General features: G+C 38.8%; 1 protein-coding gene across 11 annotated transcripts in view; it reads left to right on the plus strand.

The window, feature by feature from the left end:
- ZEB1 (zinc finger E-box binding homeobox 1) overlaps nt 1–22,947 on the plus strand; it is a 198,426-nt gene that overhangs the window by 164,635 nt on the left and 10,844 nt on the right. For 9 of the 11 annotated variants that reach the window (XM_055429742.2, XM_055429750.2, XM_055429807.2 and 6 more), the window contains 3 exons: nt 5,633–5,794; nt 14,338–14,540; nt 18,440–18,545. In XM_055429742.2, coding sequence (XP_055285717.1) covers nt 5,633–5,794; nt 14,338–14,540; nt 18,440–18,545 — 471 coding nt within the window. The remainder of the gene's footprint in view (nt 1–5,632; nt 5,795–14,337; nt 14,541–18,439; nt 18,546–22,947) is intronic. The other 2 variants (XM_055429770.2, XM_055429776.2) reach the window with 1 other exon arrangement.

Here is a 22,947-nt window from a genome sequence, read left to right on the forward strand (position 1 = left end):
CTAGGAATTTTGCTTTATAATAGACCTTTTCACCATGTGCACTTCCCAGCACTTTAAGTTTTAGGGGTAAAACTGAGGAATGTCTGGTCTTAGCTTGAAATTGGCTTGGTAAGTACAGGTTCATGGAAACCGTGTACTTTAGTTGGAAAGAGCCCAGCTTTCGATAGCAGACCCCAGTACTAAGTCATCTGCTCTAGTTCAGTGTTCACCTTGCAGGACCGCTCTGAAGAAAACATAACAATTACAGAGCACTTACTAAGTGCCTGGTACAGTACTCAACACATACCATGTTAATTCATTTAACCCTCCCAACTGTCCTAGGACATACTGTTCCTGTCCTCCACACTTTATATTATACAGACTTATTACGTACTTCCTCCCAGGTGTCTGATGGACATAAAAAATTCTTCACTTTAGTAAGTATAGCTGACCCCTGAACAACACAGGTTTGAATGGTGCAGGTTCACATATACATGTATTTTATTTAATAATAAATACTGCAGTGCTTCACAGTCTGGGGTTGGCCAAGTCCGAGGATGTAGAATCATATACAGTGAGTGCTGACTGTTAAGTTAACGTGGATTTTCCACCACTTGGAAGGTCAGCACCCCTAAACCTCATGTTTTAAGGGTCATCTGTAGTTACAACCTATTATCTGGCAGATTAAAAATGACATTTCTAACATCATTGTTATATTTGAAATCCACAGCAATTTAATACCATTCATTTTTTAAATATGAATACCTCTTTGAGAGTCAGAAATGTTGCATCATAATGTTTACTCCCTGAACTCATATAGAATTTAATGCTAACCAGTGTATATTTCCTGTTCGAAGATACTTTTGATCAACTGTCATTTCTTTGCAAGAAAAACTTATATATAAATTGAAATGTGACTTTCTGTTTAATTTCCAGGGACTATATGGCTCCTAGGTTTTTTTAAATTTATGGATTGCTTTATCCTATGATCACTGATCACAACATACATGACAAATTTTAATAACTATAGTTTACCCTTGAACAACCTAGGGGTTGGGGCGCCGACCCCTCTGCCCATTCAGAATCCATATACAACTTACAGTGAGCCCTCCTGAGTACCAAGCTCCTCCGTACACAGGGCCCCCATCTGTCTGCTGTTCCACATCCATGGACACAACCGACTGTGGAGCATGTAGAACTGTAGTATTCACTATTGAAAACATCCAGTATAAGAGGACCCATGCAGTTCAAAACTGTGTTTTTCAGGGGTCAACTACTCATTAAAGTAAAATGTTACTGGAAATGAGATTAAAGGAGCCAAAGTATTTTTTAATTAGCCCATAATCAGTAGTTTAATGTCACTTATTCTAGAAGAAAAAGTGTGGAGCATTAATTCTGTTTCCGGTTTTTCTTTAGCTCTGAAAGAACTTTATTCTCATAAATAAAAAGATGAAATAAGTTTTTGTCATAAGTGATTTATTAAATTCTTTATATATCTTCAGAAATTTATGCAAAGAATTACAGTTGTCTATTAAGAATATTTTAATGACTTGTCAATGACCAGTTCTATTAAATGCGCCTTCAGTTCTGTTGAAAGCAAAAATTCAGAGCCACCTATTTTGCTAAAGGATTTGTTTCTCAGCCACCAGAATCATTCAGGCCCTCACTTCCTTGGGTGTATACCAAAAGGCTTCACCCATACTTACTTACCAAAAGACTAATGATATCTGTTCTGACTTTTGCTATTTTTTTACCCTCACTTAGAGGCACCTTGTGCCTAATGGTTGGGAATATTGAAATACTGCTAATAAGTACATTTTGTCAGTACATTTTTAAATAAAAATTCTTTTAATACCTGAACTAAGTATATTTTGATCAATTTCTTAGAACTATAAACTTATTAGTTCATTCAGTTTCTGGAAAATTTGTACCTAATATAACCTTACTAGTGAAACCAATTATCACTGTTAGACCATCAGCCAAGTCAGACTTTCTGGCAGAAAAATAAAGTGTGTCTTCATTTTCCTAATTAAAATGAATGTGTTGATACACATTTTGAGGAATTTCATAAAATTTTTTCTATTAATATGAAGAATATATAATTTATAAATAATGAGGAATGTATAAAGTATAATAAATACTTCTTTAAAATAAGATGAGGTTAAGGTTATTTAGATCTAATCTAATTATTATGAGTTAGAAAAATCTTTGTCTCCAAATGAGTATCTTTACAACCATTCAGTGTATAGATAAGTTTATAACTTATTGAAGATATAAGATTCATGTATAAAATACATACTACATATGTAATTCTGAACAACGTACACTACTTAAAACTTCATCATTCCACCATCTAGGATATATTTAGCTACTCGGCTATAGAAAATATAAACATTTTAAAAGTGGAGAATATTTAATTGAAATAAATATTTTGTAATATAATCTGATAAAAGTATTTTTAAATAACTTGTCAAATCTATATTTCCTCTATAAGAAATCACATAAATATAAATTTAATTTGTGAGTTTAATCTAGTTTAACTCAAATATCTGAAGTTACATTGAAAAGATCTACTTAAAAAAATAATGGTAATATATAGTAGAACTATATATATATTATGATATATAGTGACTTCCCTTGTAGCTCAGTTGGTAAGGAATCTGCCTACAATGCAGGAGACCCGGGTTCGATTCCTGGGTTGGGAAGATCCCCTGAGAAGGAAATGGCAACCCACTCCAGTATTCTTGCCTGGAGAATCCCATGGACTGTAGCCTGCCAAGCTCCTCTGTCCATGGGATCAACTTAGCAACTAAACCAACCAACCGACCACCATAGTGGAACTATATGTAACTTTGTTCTGTGTTTTCCAAGTCTCCTGTAAATGTGTTATCATACTTCCATAATTTAAAAAATAAAAAAGGAAAATAAAATGATAAAGAAAAGGTATAACAACACAGACTTGTACTACTTTAGCTGTTCAGAAGTGCTTATTGTTTTAGCTAATGACAGATCTTAGGAAAGGTTTTCGAGAATACTCCTTGCTTTGTTCTCACCAGCCTTCTGAAGAGCAGTGAATTTTTTAAGAATAGGTAGGGAATGAAACAGCTGAGGTCATTAAGGGGAAATTACTCTACTTTCTCTGGCCATATCATATAGCTAATTTCACAGATTCATAATCAGGGTCAAAACATCCCCATTTTAGTCGCCAACCTTTCCCCGATAGAAATCCTGGGAAGGCTGGACACCTAGAGTGCTCTTCAGTTCAGTTCAGTGGCTCAGTCGTGTCCGACTCTTTGCGACCCCATGAATCACAGCACAGCAGGCCTCCCTGTCCATCACCAACTCCCGGAGTTCATTCAAACTCATGTCCATCGAGTCGTTGATAACATCCAGCCATCTCATTCTCTGTCGTCCCCTTCTCCTCCTGCCCCCAATCCCTCCCAGCATCAGTCTTTTCCAGTGAGTCAACTCATCACATGAGATGGCCAAAGTATTGGAGTTTCAGCTTTAGCATCAGTCCTTCCAGTGAACACCCAGGACTGATCTCCTTTAGAATGGACTGGTTGGATCCCCTTGTAGTCCAAGGGGCTCTCAAGAGTCTTCTCCAACACCACAGTTCAAAAGCATCAATTCTTCGGCGCTCAGCTTTCTTCACAGTCCAACTCTCACATCCATACATGACCACTGGAAAAAACATAGCCTTGACTAGACGGACCTTTGTTGGCAAAGTAATGTCTCTGCTTTTTAATATGCTATCTAGGCTGGTCATAACTTTCCTTCCAAGGAGTAAACGTCTTTTAATTTCATGGATGCAATCAGTATCTTGCAGTGATATTGGAGCCCAAAAAAATAAAGTCTGACACTGTTTCCACTGTTTACCCATATGTTTCCCATGAAGTGATGAGACCAGATGCCATGATCTTTGTTTTCTGAATGTTGAGCTTTAAGCCAACTTTTTTCACTCTCCTCTTTCTTATGTTGGCCTAATTGATCAGTCAAGCAGGCTTCTCCCAATCAGTACTTTGAATTGTTTTCCTTTGGCAGCTGGAGGTTTTATACTGCAAGGCATGCACTGTACTGATGTAATGGGTGGAGGGGGGACATGTCTGTCTTTGAAGTTAGAGCAAAGGACCGTGAAAGAGGAGTAGAAGAAAGAAGATTTTGGACTCTAGGAAGGGCCCTGCATGACAGCTGAGGATCTGGAAATGGATTCCCTTTAAGTGAAGAGTGGTGGCTTCCCTCTTAAAGAGTCTTCAGCTCCACCTGGACCCAGTGACCAAGGTTTGGTGACGACTGGCATCAACTAAGAAAATACAGTTCTCAGTACAGTTGACCATCGAACAACACAGTGGTGGAGGCACCTGCCCCCTGCAGTGGAAATTCCATGTGTAATTTACAGGCAGCCCTCCCAATACTGGATTCCTCCGTGTCTACAGTTTCACATCCATGGGTTCAACCAATGACAGTCATATAGTACTAGAGTATTTACTATTGAAAAAACCCAAGTATAAGTGGATCCTCACAGTTCAAACCCATATTGTTCAGGGACTGACTATATATAGCAGACACTACGTAACTGATAGCTACTGACTGTATTTAAAAGGAGGAAAAGATGGTGAGTAGTCACCTTTATTACTGTGTCATTGGTGCTAAAGTTTTAAACAGCAGCCACATTGAGGAAATGAGTTACTGCTCCCGTGCAAGGGTTTTAGTATCTGTTGAACAAAAAGATGCTGGTACATCACCATCTTAATTGGGCCCAGTTCAGTCTGCTGTTTCACAAATTCAGAACTGACTTCAATCTGAAGTGTGTGAAGAAGTCATAAATGAGACGCCCAGAGGCCATACTGACCCAGAATAGTCACCAGACCAGAAGTGTGGACCCTCCTCCGGGAGGAGGACAGATGGATGGAAAGGCCAGGGCACCAGGCCCACCCTGCAGCATGCCAGTGCCCTGGCTCCCTTCTCCAAGTGAAGACGTGCATTACCCTCGTAACCTTCTGACTCTGGAGGAAATGCCTCTCCCATCACCCAACAGTGACACAGTTACTGGAGCAGAAAGACTAAGAACAGCCCTGTCTGTATCTGAATACTCGGGGAGATGGAAAGCACTTTTATCAATTTGATACTCTTTAACTCTTATGAGAAATGTTTTTGACTGTAGCTAACTATTAAAGCTGTTTTCTAAGAAATCACATAATTGTACTGAACTTCAGAGCAGTTTGCACTCAGTTTGTCATTCAAGTACAGCTCTAAGTAAACATGATACAGTAGGTTGCTCGGAAGAACTTAGGTTTGAGAACTATGTTTTTCTCTTTTCCTGTTTTCCTTGCTTTATTATTGATTGAGAAACTAAGGATTCAGCCAGCCTCCACTGGGTCTTGTTCACCAGTAAAATGGAATAGAAGTACAACCCTAAAACCTAAAGAGGATATGGTAACAATGTCGAGACTTTTAGAACACCTTAAACTTATGAAAACAGACTTCTCAATAGATTATAGCTGAATGAGTAAATTGTTTTTAATATTCCTGTAAATATTTCCTGTAGATTCACGGACAGTCCTGTATTCTCTCAAGATAGTTTCTTATTTAGGAAAACTATGTAACAACTTGGTGGTGAAATGGCTTTTTATAGAGTATGCATTTCTTTTAGTAAAAGATGATGAATGCGACTCAGATGCAGAAAATGAACAAAACCATGATCCTAACGTTGAAGAGTTCCTGCAACAACAAGACACTGCAGTCATCTACCCCGAGGCACCCGAGGACGACCAGAGGCAGGGCACGCCGGAGGCCAGCGGGCATGACGAAAACGGTAATTGGAGCTCACGGCCGCTTGGTTCTCACCTCTGAAGGATTATTGCTTCCATTGCACTGTGTGGGAACCCACCCCACCATAGGCAACATTTCTGAAAACCAGAATTTATAACAGATGGCAGTAGAGAGTAATCTCTTTAGCGAATGGAGTGATGTCCATGGTCACAGTGTGTAGTCTTTTGTCAGTGCATCTCATGTGTATACTGTGATGCCCCCACACGTGAAATGCTTAGGACCGTGCCTGGACATTGACTTCCATTCGCTTATATGGCAGCAGGCAGTATAAGTAGGTACTGGGAGAAACCATACTTCCCCTTGAGGCTGCTCCACTGTTCTGGAAGAAAACTTTGATGGTATGGTTCAGAACATACTTATTTGGAGACAAATTTTTTTTTTCTGTATCTATGTTGGTCATCTCTGAAAGAATACATTTGAATCAGTTCTAATGAGGTGGATGAAACTGGAGCCTATTATACAGAGTGAAGTAAGCCAGAAAGAAAAACACCAATACAGCATACTAACGCATATATATGGAATTTAGAAAGATGCAAATGATAACCCTGTATACGAGACAGCAAAAGAGACACAGATGTATAGATCAGTCTTTGGGACTCTGTGGGAGAGGGTGAGGGTGGGATGATTTGGGAGAATGTCATTGAAACACGTATGTTGTCATATGTGAAATGAATCACTAGTTCAGGGTCAATGCATGTTATAGGATGGTCAGGGCTGGCGTGCGGGGATGACCCAGAGGGAGGATGGAGGGAGGAGGGAGGTGGGAGGGGGGTTCAGGAGGGGGAACTTATGTAAACCCGGGGCGAATTCATGTCAATGTATGGCAAAACCAACCAATATAATATTGTAAAATAATTTGCCTCCAATAAAAAATGAATTAATTACAAAAAAAAAAAAAACAGCCAGTGTATAAGCAGCAGTAAAATACAAGAGTAATGTGTTCATATTCTCCTGTAAAGAAATCAGCTGTCATTCTGGCTTCCAAGAACTAGAAACAGATGAAAATAGCATGTTTCAATACTACTCTCAAGTCATCTCACCCTTTCCCTCCCCTACTGTGACCAAAGGTCTGTTCTTTATATCTGCGTCTCCTTTGCTGCCCTGCAAATAGGATCATCTTTACTGTCTTTCTAGATTCCATATATATGCATTAATATATGATATGAATATACGATTGTTTGTCTCTCTCTTTCTGACTTCTTTCTGTATAATAGGCTCTAGGTTCATCTCCCTCATTAGAACTGACTCAAATGTGTTCCTTTTTATAGCTGAGTAATATCCCATTGTGTATATGTACCGCACCTTCTTTATCCATTCATCTGTCAGTGGGACATCTAGGTTGCTTCCATGTCGTAACTGTTGTAAATAGTGCTATAATGAACATTGGGGTACATGAGTCTTTCTTTTTCAGTTATGGTTTCTTACGCCCAATAGTGGGAATGCTGGGTCATACGGTAGTTTTATTCTTAGTTTTGTCAGGAATCTCCATACTCTTCTCCATAGTGGCTGTATCAATTTGCATTCCCACCAACGGGGCAAGGGGGTTCCCCCTTTCTGCATTCCCTCTAGACATTTATTGTTGGTAGACTTTATGATGATGGCCATTCTGATCAGAGTAAGATAATACTTCATTGTAGTTTTGATTTGCATTTCTCTGATAGGGAATGATATTGTGCATCTTTTCATGTGTTTATTAGCCATCTGCATGTCTTCTTTGGAGAAATGTCTGTATAGATCTTCTGCCCGCTTTTTGATGGAGTTGGTTGTTTTTCTAGTATTGAGCTGCATGAGCTGCTTGTATAATTTGGAAATTAGTCCTCTGTCAGTTGTTTCATTTGCTATTATTTTCTCCCATCCTGAGGGCCGTCTTTTCCCCTTGCTTATAGGTTCCTTTTTTGTGCAGAAGCTTTCAGTGAGGTCCCATTGGTTTTTGTTTTTATCTATGTTACTCCAGGAGGTGGGTCAGAGAAGATCTTGCATATTGCTGTGATTTATGTCAAAGAGTGTTCTGCCTGTGTTTTCCTCTGAGTTTTATTGTTTCTGACCTTACATTTAGGTCTTTAATCCATATTGAGTTTATTTTTGTGTGTGGTGTTAGGAAGTTCTAATTTCTTTCTTTTACACACAGCTGCCCAATTTTCCCAGCACCACTTATTGAAGAGACTGTCTCTTCTAATCTGTATATATCCCTAGATCTGAAGTGGGTCGTGTGTGTGTGTGTGTGTATTCAGTCAGTAAGTTGTGTCTGACTCTTTGCAACCACATGGACTGCAGCTTGCCAGGCTTCCCTGTCCTTCACTACCTCCCAGAGTGTGCTCAAATTATGTCCATTGAGTCAGTGATGCTATATATCCATCTCATCCTTTGCCACCCGCTTCTCCTTTTGCCTTCATTCTTTCCCAGCATCTGAATCTTTTCTAATGAGTCAGCTCTTTGCATCAGGTAGTCAAAGTTTTGGAGCTTCAGCATCAGTCCTTCCAATGAATATTCAGGATTAACTTCCTTTGCAATTGACTGGTTTGATCTTCTTGCAGTCCAGGACACTCTCAAGAGTCTTCTCCAACACCACAATTAGAAGGCATCAATTCTTTGGCACTCAGCCTTTTTTATGGTCCAGCTCTCATATCCATACATGACTATTGAAAAAAACCATAGCTTTGACTATACGAACCTTTGTCAGCAAAGTGATGTCTTTTTAATATGCTGTCTAGGTTTGCCATAGTTTTCCTTCCAAGGAGCAAGCATCTTTTAATGTCATGTCTGCAGTCACCATCTGCAGTGATTTGGGTCTCTTGTAGACTGCATATATACGGGTCTTTATCTTTGTATCCATTCAGCCAATCTTCTGGTTGGAGCATTTAATCTATTTACATTTGAGGTAAGTGATGATATATATATTCTTATTGCTGTTTTGTTACTTTGGGGATTGTTTTTGTGGATCTGGGCATTTATTGTTTGTAGATTTTTTGATGATAGCCATTCTGACTGGGTGTGAGGTGATACCTAATTGTAGTTTTGATTTGCATTTCTCTAATAATAATGTTGAGCTTCTTTTCGTGTGTCTTTTAGCCATCTGTATGTCTTCTTTGGAGAAATGTCCATTAAGATTTTTTGCCCATTTTTTGATTGCATTGTTAAAAGAACAGCTGAGTTGCATGAGCTGTTTGTTGGGTGCTTTGTTTTTGTAGATCTTTCTTCTTCCTTTCCTCTTTGGTTCTCTTGTGATTTGATGACTATCTTTAGTGTTGTGTTGGAATTCCTTTTTCCTTTTTGTGCATATGTCTGTTGTATATTTTTGGTTTGGAGTTCCCACAAGGTTTTGCTAAATCAGTCTGCATATCTATGAGCTAGTTTTAAGTTGCTGGTCTCTTTAATTTCAAATGCATTTCCAATATCCTGCATTGTACTCTTCTCTTCTCACAGTTGCTGATTTTGATGCCCTGTTTGTTTGTGGATGATTTCCTGCCTTTACTGTATGTTTGCCCTAACCAGTGAGCTTTCCTATTCATAATTGTCTTGTTTCTAGTTGTAGGCTTTTCTTTTCCCCCCTGGAGAAGTTTATCAATTATTGTAAAACTGGTTTGGTGGTGCCAAATTAGCTTTTGCTTGTCTGTAAAATTTTTGACTTCTCTGTTGAAATCAGAGCTTTGCTGAGTGTTCTTTGTTACAGGTTTTTCCCTTTTACCCCTTTAAATACATGTTGCCACTCCCTTCGGGCCTCTAGGGTTTCTGCTAAAAAATCAGCTAATAACCTTATGGGGACTCCCTTGTATGTTATTCGTTGCTTTTCCCTTGTTGTTTTTAATATTTTCTCTTTAATTTTTTAAAATTATTTATTTTAATTGGAGGCTAATTACTTTACAGTATTGTAGTTGTTTTTGCCATACATTCACATGAATCAGCCATGGGTGTATATGTGTCCCCCATCCCAAACCCCCCTCCCACCTCCCGCCCCATCCCTCAGGGTCATCCCAGTACACCAGCCCTGAGCACCCTATCTCATGCATCGAACCTGGACTGGCAGTCTATTTCACATATGGTAATATACATGTTTCAGTGCTATTCTCTAATTTTTTATCAAGTTGATTAATATGTCTTGGCATGTTCCTCCTTGGGTTTATCCTGGGTTTATCTGTGCTTCCTGGATCCTTTCCCATGTTAGGGAAGTTTTCAGCTATTCTCTCTTCAAATATTTTCTCAGGACCTTTCTCTCTCTCCTTCTAGGATCAGTATAATGTGAATGTGGGTACATTTAATGTTGTCCCAACAGGTAGGTCTGGCCCAGGCTCCTCTGAAATCACTGTTTTTCCCCTTGTGTCCCAGCACACCCAGTACCTTGTGTGTGCCCCTTACACGTGTTACTTCTCTTTTCCTCAATTTTTTGGAGTTCCTGTGATCAAGCCCCATTGATTGGCCTTAAAAGTCAAATGCTCTGGGGTCTCATCCTCCTGATGCCAGATCTCCAGACTCAGGAGCCTGATATAGGGCTCAGAACTCTCATTCCTGTGGGAGAACCTCTGCAATATGATTACTTTCTAGTATAGTCACCCACCCAGCAGGAATGGAGTTTAGTTGTATTGCAAATACACCCCTTATACCATCTCCTTATGGCCTCTTCTGTGTCTCTGGAAGTAGAATATCTTTTCTGGTAGGTTCCAGCCTTTTTTGCTGTTGGCTGTTCAGCAGTTAGTTGTGATTTGGGTGTCTTCTTGAGAGGTGGTGAGCGCAGGTCCTTACTCCTCCATCGTGTCCTCTGAGAGGCTCACTTTAATCTTAGGCACATATTCTTGAACTCAGCACTGCAATGGTGATTCCCTTATTCTCTGTCATGAAGATGAATGAGGAATGGGGGTATGATTTGACCTATTATGGATTGATTTCTTACTGTTGAGTTTTAAGGATTCTTTGTGTATTTTGGATAGTAGTCCTTCTTCAGCTGTGTCATTTGTAAATAGTTTTCCCAGTCTGTGGTTTATCATCTAACTCTCTTATTGTCTTATCTCATGGGGCAGAACATTCTCAATTAAGTCCAGCTTATCAACTATGTCTTTCATGACTCATGCCTTTGGTATCTAAACAGGTATTACAATACCCAAGTTGGTATAGGTTTTCTTCTGTTATAGCCTATGTCTTAGTCATTTTATAGTTAGGCCTGTGATCCATTTTGAGTTAATTTTTGTGAAGGGTGTAAGGTCTGTGTTTACATTCATATTTTTGTGTGTAGATGTCCAGTTGTTCCATTACAGTTTGTTGAAAAGACTGTCTTTGCTCCATTGTATTGCATTTTCTCTCTGGGCTCACCGGTATTCCATTCCACTGATCCATTTTTCTCTTCTCTCCCCAACACCACACTATCTAAAGTATTATAGTTCTGTAGTAAGCCTTGAAGATGAGTAGTGTCAGTCTCCCGTTATTCTTGCCTTCAGTGTTATGTTGCCTCTTCTGGGTCTCTTGCCTCTCCATATGAGTTTAGAATTTTTGTCAATATCCATAAAATAACTTGATTGGGACTGCACTGAATATGAAAATCTAGTTGGGAAGAACTGACATCCTGATAGTATTGAGTCTCCTTATCCTTGAACATGGAATATCTTTGTATTTATTGAGTGCTTTGGTTTCATTTATCAGAGTTTTATAGTTTTCCTCAAATAAATCTTATACATATTTTGTTAGATTTATGCCTAATTATTTCAGCATTTTGGTGCTCATGTAAATTGTATTGTATCAATCAACTTTCAAATTTTTGAAGGAAATCTACAAGGGTGATCAGAAAACAAGTCAGATTCCATTACAGAAAGTCAACTGTCCCTTCCTTAAATTAGGAAATCAGCTGTGAAAAAGATCAGAAAGGAAAGTTTCACTCCAGAATAGGTAGGATTTCTGTAAATAATTTGGTGACAAAGGAAAGAGAAGTAGGGTACTTTAGGAATTCTTTCCTTCAGTGTGGCAAAAGGACGCATTTCTGAAAATGATAGATAGTTAGCCTGGGGACACTGCAGTTCAGTTTAATAACATGTGTTCTGTTTATCTATTTGCAGATTTGTAGAGTCCATAGTTATTAGCATTATAATTCTATAGGGCCTACTTTTGTTTCCTGGATGTTTTTTTTTCTCTTAAAGAAAATGTGTTAACATTTTACCTGAAGAAGCAGTAGGTTACAATAAATATGAAAGGTAAATATAAAACCTTAAAATACAGATGTTTATAAATACATAAAATTTTATGTAACAAACAGGATTTCAAAAAGCCTCAGTGAAATAATGAAAACTAAACTCTGTAAAGTCCATTATTACAAATCAGTGCAGTTAAGTCCCATAAGAATTGGAGCCTTAGTCATTCTGAATGAGTATAACATTTGAAGTATACAATGTTTTTCATTCAGGTATTCATTACCTTCAGATATGTAATGTAGTTTAACTACTAATACAGTATTTCACAGTAGATACTCTGTCACACCAGCAACATCTCTTTCCATGAAAAAGTGATTATCTTCAGAAGCACTTAGGTTTTTAATGTTTTAGTAAATTAAACATACCATCCTGTACTTCATAAGTTGTAAATAGGGGAGCTTTATTCCAGCAGGTTGATTTATCAAAATTCTGGTTCAGTCGTAACAAATCAAGGTTTTTTCACAGGTTTTATATCAGTCTGCCACTAAAGGAAGTTTAAGACACAGAAATTTAAAATGTTTTTTAAGTAAGTTTATTTATGGTCACAGATTCATAAAGAAATTATAATTCGAAAAGTGGTCAGACATAGGGTGGATTTTTTAGTACTGAATTCCTACCATAGGTGTATTACAGAAATTCTGAAAAGAAACATACATTCCTTACAAGTCTTCATTGCTAAAAGGTGAGTTTAAAAATTTTTTCCAATATTTTTTTAAAACAAAAACTTTAACTTTTAAACCTGTTCATTCTATAAACTTATGATGTTAAACAATTAGATTTATTTTTCATTGTTTTATGCTGTTGGCCTAAAATATAAAATAAGTTCATATCTCATATGTGTGAGAACATTCAATAGATATTTATGAAAAGAACTTGCTGTTTAAATATGAGCAACTTGCCATTTTACAAAATTATTAGTATTTTGTACATTAATTACAAGAATTAATCATGAAAACAAACAAGAAAATAGAATGTAATGCGAGCAGACAGCTTATGACACAGGAGTTCAGGACAGCTTGACTGGTGGAAGCAAACTGATTGTGGTGCTGCTGATAAAACACCTGTCACGTGGACTCTGACTTTAGCCCCTGACACCAGCTGAGAGCAGTAGGATCGACAGGCAAGGAGAGTGTCCCAAATACTGACTTCCCACTTGCCTGTACAAATAGGAAATTGATGTTAGACAAAACATAGTATGATTCCCCACCCCAAGTGTCCTCACATGGCTAGTCTAGTCCCCAAAGAAATGGGTCATGTCGGAGTCATCACCAGTGGAAAAGTCTCTGGTTCCAGGTGCCTTGCGAGCTGGTAACAGAAGATACCATCATAAACTTTGGGGTCTTGGTTGTTTGACTTAATTCATATATTTGATACATATTTCAGTGTATCAATAACAGTGACATGTTATGAAGTAAAGAAGACTGTTATGACATTTTCTCTAGTAGTCTGTTTTTCTGTAAGAAATTAAAAATAAAGTTAAGATAACATTTATAGCAAGATGTGACTTAGGAACTTTTTTCTTTGATGAAGTAAATCCAATATAGAAATGTAGTTAAATAATATTAATTGGCCAAGTGGTATTACATTTTAAGATTGGCAGGCTTAGATGTTTCCATGTATTAAAAATAATGTAGTTCATTCTCTGAACTACAGTTTATCTATAATGGCTTATTTTCTGAAAGCTATCCTAATAGTCATCCATCTGAAATTAAACAAGATGTGTGCCAGTGTGTCTCAGGAGGGGAAAGAACACGAAGAACCCATGCAGGGCATCTCAGTGGCCAGCCCTCAGTCCAGCCCCCACCGCTCCTCACACCTCCTATAGCACGTCCTCCACAGTCACCTGCTTCTGCACAGGAACCTTAGAAATGTGGTCTAACTGTATGTTACTTACTCTCTGATGGCTGTAGTGACATTTTTCAAATTTGAAAGAAGGAACATTCAATAACTAATAATGACATTGTTGCCTTTGTAGAAAGACGGTTATAGTGTACCAAACCCCTTTCATGTGTATACATTCACAGCGATAACCTGCATTATAATTTTGCTTTTGTTTTCTTTGTCTAATTAACCAATCAAAAGAAGGGAAGAATTATGTTTTAGTGAAAAAGATATGAGACTTTAAAGTCATCTTACATTTGACTCTCAACTTCATTGTTCACAGGCTGTGTGACTTGGAAGTTATTTAACCTTTTCTGGGCATCACATCCTCTCTTTATAAAACAGAGACACATCAGTGTGTTGGTTTTGAGGATCAAATACAAAGCACAATATCTTGCACATAGCAGAGGGCCTCGGTGGGAGCTTTAGTACTATTTTGGGAACACCTTTAAAATGTATGATCCTTCTTTTACAGGAACACCAGATGCATTTTCCCAGTTGCTCACCTGTCCGTATTGTGACAGAGGATATAAACGCTTTACCTCTCTGAAAGAACACATTAAGTATCGCCATGAGAAGAATGAAGACAACTTCAGCTGCTCCCTGTGCAGTTACACATTTGCATACAGAACCCAGCTTGAGCGCCACATGACCTCCCACAAATCCGGACGAGAGCAGGTAAGTGGCACGACTCAGATTCACCCACTGTCCACACCAAGAACTTCTCGCTCCATGGAAGGCAAGGGTTCTCACACACTGAAAGATTAAGGGGCTATACCAGACAGTGTCTGGTCTGGAGCCTTGTAAAAAGGACAGTGATTTTTCTTTTGGATGATCAGGTCATTTCTGAGTTTAAACACACATGTAAACACTATGAGCACTATTTTAGAAGTGACTACATTTTTTCTCTTTCAGATAAGGTCCCTTTCAACTCAGTTATTTTGCTTGTATCATAACAAATATGTTAAGTTTATAACTGGATTTCAAAATGCATTCTACTAAAATGTTCAATTAGGAAAAATAAATACCATTTCATAAACCACATGACTTACTACTGACCAAGTAGAGGAAAAAAATCAAATAATAATTAAGTTTAATTTTTCGTGAAACGCTATTTTCGATATAAGCTACTGTGGCTTTTTCCCATGTAAGGGAAGTTGCCTCTTAAGAATCTAAAGTTTAGACTGAATCATTTTTAATCTGAGGACTCAATTTTCCTATGGTTTATTCTGTTTCTATGTCGCTTTGCCTCAATTTCTAGAAGTATAAACCAAGACTATCTTTAAGTTATGCTGCTGACTCTGAACTTAAGAATTAAAGTCAGAAACATTTTTGCCAGTTCTGCTTTTGTAAGGTAAACTGTAAATAATAAAATTAATATCTGGTTAATCTAGATTTAAAAATCAAATAAGTAATTCAGCAGCACACAGTATGTTGAAGGTATGTGCTGTGCTTGGGGCACGTGTCCAGTCTCTTCTATCAAGAGACTTAGAATACCTGTCCACCTGAGTGTAAGAGGCTGCCCCGTGTGTATCCACGTCACTGACCCCAGAGAGCACGAGTTACCCTCTTGGCTGTGATGGCTCAACCAAAAACCAGGGCAAAATCTGTAAGAGAAACAGTGATGAGAATGGGTCAGCCTGTCTTCTCAGGACCCTGGTGACATTATTCATGAAATCATGGGATGTGGAGTGTACAGGCAGGCATGAGCACAGGACCAGCTTTTCCTTGGGTAGGTCAGTGCTTCAGTCCACAAAGGAGCACTTGCGGTGGGAGCGAGTGCCACGAGGAGGAAACTGATCCACAGAAGACAAACCTCATCTTCTCATCTGCCCTGAACGAGTCTCGTCAGGGACAGAACAGAAGCATGCTCTTGGCACCCCGGTGTCCTGACCTGACCACAGTGTGGGTGGGCCTTGGGGACCTGACCCCAGTGTAGACGAGCCCTGGGGACGTGGCCACAGTGTAGTCAAGCTCTGAGGACGTGACCATAGTGTAGACAAGCTCTGGGGACGTGACCATAGTGTAGACGAGCCCTGGGGACGTGACCACAGTGTAGATGAGCCCTTTGAAAGGGGCTATTCAGGTGACATTTGGGGAGCAGAGCTATCCTGCAACTGCTGCCCCACATCCTCTCCACCCCAAGGGCCCTTGTCAAAGAAAGGAGCTTCAAAGGACAGACAGAACTGGAGGGAAAGCAGAAGATGCTGTGAGAAAAATAAGTTGTAAGGTCTCTGATGAGCATGAAGGCCACTGTGTGTGTGAGGCTTTCTTTGAGGGATGTAAAGGTAGTCGGTCAGTTTCGTATGTGAAATATGTGGTCAGACGAAGGTCAGAAAGGAACCATGATGATTGTGGAGGCCAGCAACATGAGGGGTATAATTGGGAACCATTTAGGTTAGGAGGCAGAGCGTCCGCCTTGCTGGCCTCTGGAAATCGAGGTGAGCATTTCCATGTTGTCTTATTCATGCAACAGATGTTTGAGTTTTGAATCTGTGTAAGCCCTGTTGTAGGTGTTCAAGACACAGTAGTGAAAATGAGCAAGTCCCTGACAGTAGCGGGCATGTATTATAGGTGAGAGAAAACAGATGTAAAATATAAACACAGGTAGAATGAAGAAAACAAAGCAAAGTAAGAGGATAGAAAGTGGCGGAAGCTTTTTTTTTTTTTAATAGAGTAGAGAGACCTTTCTGAGACTAGGACATCTGAACCTAGACTTGGGTGAAGTGAGGGAGCCAGTCACAGAATGACTGGGAGAAGGGCATTCTGTGCAGAGGGAGCAGAGGCACGTGAAGGCCTCAAGGCAGAAACCAAGAAACAGCAGGCAGCCAGGGTGCGTGAAGGGGAGAAAGACGAAGAGGCTGGGTAGGGAGGAGGCAGATGATGAGGCCTCTTGTATGAGCCGTGGCTCAGGCCTGTGATTTTACTCTAAAGTGTGATAGGGAAGCATTTGAAAGATACTGAATTTTGTGTTTATATCTTATTTTTAAGGCCAGATGAGCTGTGGGGTGGAGAGTAGATCGAGAGAGACAAGAAGGAAGTAGGAAGCACACTTAAGGGCTATGGCTGTAACCCAGGCCTGAGGCACTGGTGTGACAGATGTGACATCATGAGGATGGTGGCTTCAGGCTGGCTTGCTGAGGGACTGGATAAGGGTTTCAGGGAAAGAGAGGGACCAGGATGCCTTCAAATTCATGGCCTAAGCAATGATCAGATAAATGAGGGGTTTACTCGCAAAGGTAAGAAACAGGCGTAAGTAAGTGTTAGTCACTCAGTTGTGTCCAACTCTTTGTGACCCCATGGACTAGCCCACCAGGCTCCTCTGTCCGTGGAATTATCCAGGCAAGAATACTGGAGTGAGTAAGCATTCCTTTCTCCAGGGGATCTTCCCCACCCAGGGATCGAACCCTGGTCTCCTGCACTGCAGGTGGATTAAGCCCTCCAAAAACAGGAGAGGAAGAGCTGATTTCCAGGAGAGAAATGAAAAGGTCAGTGTAGTCCTCTTAGCAGATGCCTGTCACTGTTCAGTGGGGACATTGAGGAAGCTATGAGAGCCTGGAATGGAGAAAGGAGAGACCTAGAGAGAGAAGTTTGGAGTTGGTGCCATGTATTCAATTTCAAAGCCAGGGGCTGGGGTGAAGTAGAGCCTGACACATACTTCATGCTTATTCTCTGTCCTTCCTGTGTGAAGGACAGAAGAACAGAGATTGCACTGTGGGAAAGCATAGAGCAAGCAGAACTGGAGCCTTTGAACGTAGCCAGGAAGTAAGGGATGGTATCAGTGGGAGCAGGGAGGTGAAGAGTGGTGTATGTGCAGAAGGTGGGACTCACTGGATGATGAGATGCGGATTCCTGCTGAAGAAGCCTGGAAACTCAGGGCTGTAAACCTGGCATCTGTAGCCTCAGAATCTGTGCCCAGGGGTGAACAGGAATCCTCTAGAAATTTATGAGCAGAATATATTGTATAATTCAGTTCAAACACTGCTTTTGTAAGATGAATGAAAGGTGCAGAATTTATTCACAGTATGTAAAAGTAGGGGTTTAATAAACCAGACAGAAAACTATTACAGTAATCCATATTTGACTGAAAAGAGGGAAGTATTTTTTAAATCATCAGATTAAGATTTTGGAAATACCAAACTTACTAGAGAGTCCTGAAAAAGCCCAGCCTTTTCTTCTGTTCAGGAGACCTTGTTCTTCTGTTTAGTAAGTGTGCTTGAGACAGAGTCCTGGACGTTCTGGGCCACAGTTTCTTTATCTGTCAATTAAAGTGCAGGCAAGGGAAATCATCTCTAGTTCCTGGTCAAGTACGTATTTTTGCTTTATGCTATATTGCATCGTAGAGTGATTCTGATTCTTTAAACTGGGAAGTGGAGATTTTCCTTCATGTCAAAATTCTGTTGCCACTGTCCTCTTCCTTTTTGGTAACTTTCCAAGTGTTAGATTTTTGTGACTGCTACGATTTGAGGCCTTTAAGAAACAAAAGAACCACCCAAACATTACTTTTAGCAGACTGGATGTTCTTTATGTCTAAAGCTTTTTTGCTTTACAAATAAAATACCAATTCTTTCTTACAGAGACATGTGACGCAGTCTGGGGGTAATCGTAAATTCAAGTGCACTGAATGTGGAAAAGCTTTCAAATACAAACACCATCTAAAAGAGCACTTAAGAATCCACAGTGGTAAATATTTGTTTTCTTTGTCTACCTTGAATATCATAGCGATAATGATAGTGAATTAATATCACATGTGAGCTACACATATGGTTAGAAACTCTTTGCAGTTGTTTTGGGATAAACACTAATATGGAGACATTTTCTGCTTATAAACGGTATTTTATTGGGATCTTAATCTTTGGCTAAAGTATATCAAGCTAAGAGGACACACTTTGAATTTCCTACTAAGAGTATATAGCATTTTACAAGATGTACAACCTGAGACACTTGAGCTTTTCGGTGAATGTTCATTTCATTGCCTGTTGCACAGTTAACAAGGGATGATAGAGCATGTGCACAGGGAAAGGAGCTGAAGACGTTCTTTCCATAGAGGAGGAGAGACGGAAGTCAGGGTAGGAAACGGCGTGCGCACCGTGGGACAGTGGGAGCGGGCAGCATGAGGGGTGGGGACTGTGGCACGAGAGGTGACTTCACAGAAAACGGGCTTCCCCGTCTCACCCTCAGTTCTGCACTGCTCACCATCTACAGCTTCACGTGAAAAATGAACATCAATACATGGTAAAAATATTACGTCCAGTTTAGAGACTTACAATCAAAGAGAGCTCTATTTGCCTTTTTTTGAAAGCAACCAAGAAAATTCACATTGTGTTATGAATTGTCTCCTGGTTAATTTTGATGCATTATTTAATATTAAATAATTTCAATGAAAGACAACTATTAGCTAATGAGTGGGAAATTATGACTTTCTGCACTTGCTTGTTTTGTGAAAATTATTATACTGACAATTATTAATAGATTTTACAAATATCCTGCAAAAAAAGTACAGTTGGATGGCTTTGTGATATGTGTATTTTGGAACTGCATTAATAGAAGTTGTGCTGAATTGCTCATTGAGGGCTAAAGAATGTCCACAAATACAATTTTTAAAATTTTTATACGTTAATGTGTCTGGAAAACAAAGCTGTATTTTGGCATCTGCATCAGGATCCTATTTCTTAGCTCCTGTGCTATTGAACAATTTTCATCAATTTCATATATATATATATTAACATTGTATTAACATATATCCAATGGATATTTTGCCTCTTCTACTGTCCTTTTTCTCCCCAGCTTTATTGAGATATAACTGACATACAACACTGTATAAGCAGCATGATTTGACTTATCTGGGCTATTGTAGATAATGCTGCAGTGAATACAGGGGTATATATAATCTTTTCAGAGCAGTGTTTTCATTTTCTTTCGATGAATACTCAGAACTGGAATTGCCAAATTAAAAGGTAGTTTTCTTTTTAATTTGTTGAGAAATCTGTATACCATTTTCCATAGAGGCTGCACCAATTTACATGCTCACCCACAGTGACCTAAGTTCCCTTCTCTCCACATTCTTGCCAGTACTTTTTTTTTGTAATAGTCATTCTGACAGGTGCATGGGGATATTGTATTAATGATGTTGAGCATCTTTTCATGTGACTGTTGGCTTCTATAAGTATTTTTTGGATAAATATATATCTGTTCAGATTCTGAGCCCATTCTTAATTGGATGTGTCTTTTGATTTTGAGTTGTATGAGTTCATTGGACATTTTGCATATTAACCCCTTATTTATATCATTTGTAAATATCTTCTATTCAGTAGGTGGCCTTTTCAGTTTGTTCATAGTTTTTTTGTCTACACAAAAATCTTTTGTTTGATGTAGTCCCATTTGTTTATTTTTGTTTTTGTTCCCCTTTCCTGAAGAGACATATCAAAAAAAAATATTACTGAGATCTGTGTGAAAGAGCTTACTGCCTGTGTTTTTTCTGGAAGTTTTACGGTTTCAGATCTTTAATCTGAAATTTACTTTTGTGTGTAGTATGAGAGAGTGTAGCTGTCCAGTTTTCCCAACACCATTTATTGAAGAGGCTGTCTTTTTCCCCACTGTATATTCTGGCCATAGGTTAACCACCCTTACAAGTTCATTTCTATGGTTTCTGTTATGTTCCATAGATCTATGAACCTGCTTTTGTGCCAACACCATGCTAAATGACTGTAGCTTTGCAGCATAGTTTGAAATTGAGGTGTGTGATACCTCCACTTTTGTTCTTTTTCAAGATTGTTTTGGCTATTCAGCATCTTTTCTGTTTCCATGCAATCTTCAGGAGTTATTTATTCTAGTTCTGTGAAAAATGCATTGGCATTTTGATAGGAATTATATTGAATATGTAGAATGAATGAAACAATATAGAATCATCGAACCTGTTTTCTTAATTGTTCTTTCTTGTTTGTTATTAATGTCTAGAAATTCCACAGATTTCTACATTAATTTCATATCTGGCAACTTAACCAAATTCATTGATGAGCTCTAGTAGTTTTTTAGTGGCATCTTTAGAATTGTCTATGTATATAGTATCATATCATCTGTAAACAGTGACAGTTTTACTTCTTCTTTTGCAATTTGGAATCTTTTATTTCTTTTTCTTATCTGACTCCTGTGCCTAGGACTTCCAATACCTTGTTGAATAAAAGTGGTGAGAGTAGATATCTTTGTTTTGTTCCTGATCTTAGAGGAAATGCTTTCAGCTTTTCCCCATTGAGTATGATGTTAGCTATGGGCTTATCATACATAGTCATTATTACATTGAGGTATGTTCCTTCTGTACCCATTTCAGTGAGAGTTTTTTTTTTTAATCATAAATGGATATTGAATTTTGTCAAAAGCTTTTTCTGAATCTATTTAGATGATCATATAGTTTTTACTTTCAGTTTGTTAATGTGGTATATCACATTGATTTGTAGATATTTAACCATCCAACCAGTCCATTCTAAAGGAGATCAGTCCTGGGTGTTCATTGGAAGGACTGATGCTAAAGCCGAAACTCCAATACTTTGGCCACCTCATGTGACGAGTTGACTCACTGGAAAAGAGTCTGATGCTAGGAGGGATTGGGGGTGGGAGGAGAAGGGGACAACAGAGAATGAGATGGCTAGATGGCATCACCGACTCGATGGACATGAGTTTGAGTGAACTCTGGGAGTTGGTGATGGACAGGGAGGCCTGGCGTGCTGTGATTCATGGGGTTGCAAAGAGTCGGACACGACTGAGTGACTGAACTGAACTGAACTGAACTGAACCATTCTTCATCCCTTGATAAATCCCACCTGATCATGGTATACCTGGGTGTTTCAATGTATTACTGAATTTGGTTGGCTAATATTTTCGTTAAGGAGTCTTGCATCTGTATTCATCAGTGATATTGGCCTGCAATTTTGTGTGTGCTTTGTCTGTTTTGATATCAGGATGATGCTGATCTCATAGAATGAGTTCACAAGTATTCCTTCCTATCCAGTTTTTTAAAATAGTTTGAGAAGGATAGGTGTTACATCAATAATTTATCTTTAATAGCCCCCCTTCTTACCAGAAGGGCTTCCCTGGTTCAGACAGTAAAGCATCTGCCTGCAATGGGGGAGACCCAGGTTAGATCCCTGGGTCGGGAAGATCCCCTGGAGAAGGAAAAGGCAACCCACTCTAGTACCCTTGCCTGAAAAAGTCCAGGGATGGAGGAACCTTGTGGGGTACAGTCCATGGGGTCACAAAGAGTCAGACACAACTAAGCGACTTTACTTTCTCATCAGAAACGAAGTTGTTGATAGAGATTATAGCTAATTCATTTTTTAATGTTGAAGTTGGGATAATAAAACAGTAAAATTTCATATATAAAAATGAATGTCCTATTGCAGTCATATAGGAGGGTTGCAGATCTATAGATTATACGCAGTTGGGAAGCACAGATTGTACAAAACATTAAAATACAAGTCCGGAAACAAGAAGTTGATATCTAATCTCAAAATCCTGCACTGAGATAAAAAATCAGCTTCAATCAAGTAATAATGCCTGTACTATCTACAGAAACCCTTTAGGTGTTTTCGTGATCAAGAGCTTTATATAAGTTCACAGTATGCTGCTGCTCTAATAAAAGAGGAGGCAGATTCAGGCCACATCATGGCACACGGACTCCTGTGCTCTGCTGTCCATTCATATTTATGTCTCTTAAGATTATTTAATATTAGGTTTGTATATCTTTAATACAGCAAAAAAAGTAAACATATAAAAATAAAGGAAGAGAGGCATGAAGTAAAAATGAGAAAGAAAAAAAAAAAGAATACTATGAATTCCTTTGCACATGCTAGAAGAGACCACAAATTAGACCCTAGGTTTTAGGAAATAAGAAAACTACAGTTAGTAATGGGAAATCTAGAGTGTCTGTAGGTAAAAAGGATCAGATGTCAGAAGATGAGAGAAAAAGCACAACTCTTCTGATACTGAAGTCCATAGAGAAAGTTGTTCCTTGGAGCATCATTAAGAAGAAAGAACCAAAATATAATTTACATCATCCTCAAAAATATCCTTAAAATAATACAGCAGAGGA

Source organism: Moschus berezovskii, chromosome 15, assembly GCF_049115385.1.
Source record: "Moschus berezovskii isolate FMDL1 chromosome 15, NW_MosBer_1.0, whole genome shotgun sequence".
NCBI lineage: Eukaryota > Metazoa > Chordata > Mammalia > Artiodactyla > Moschidae > Moschus > Moschus berezovskii.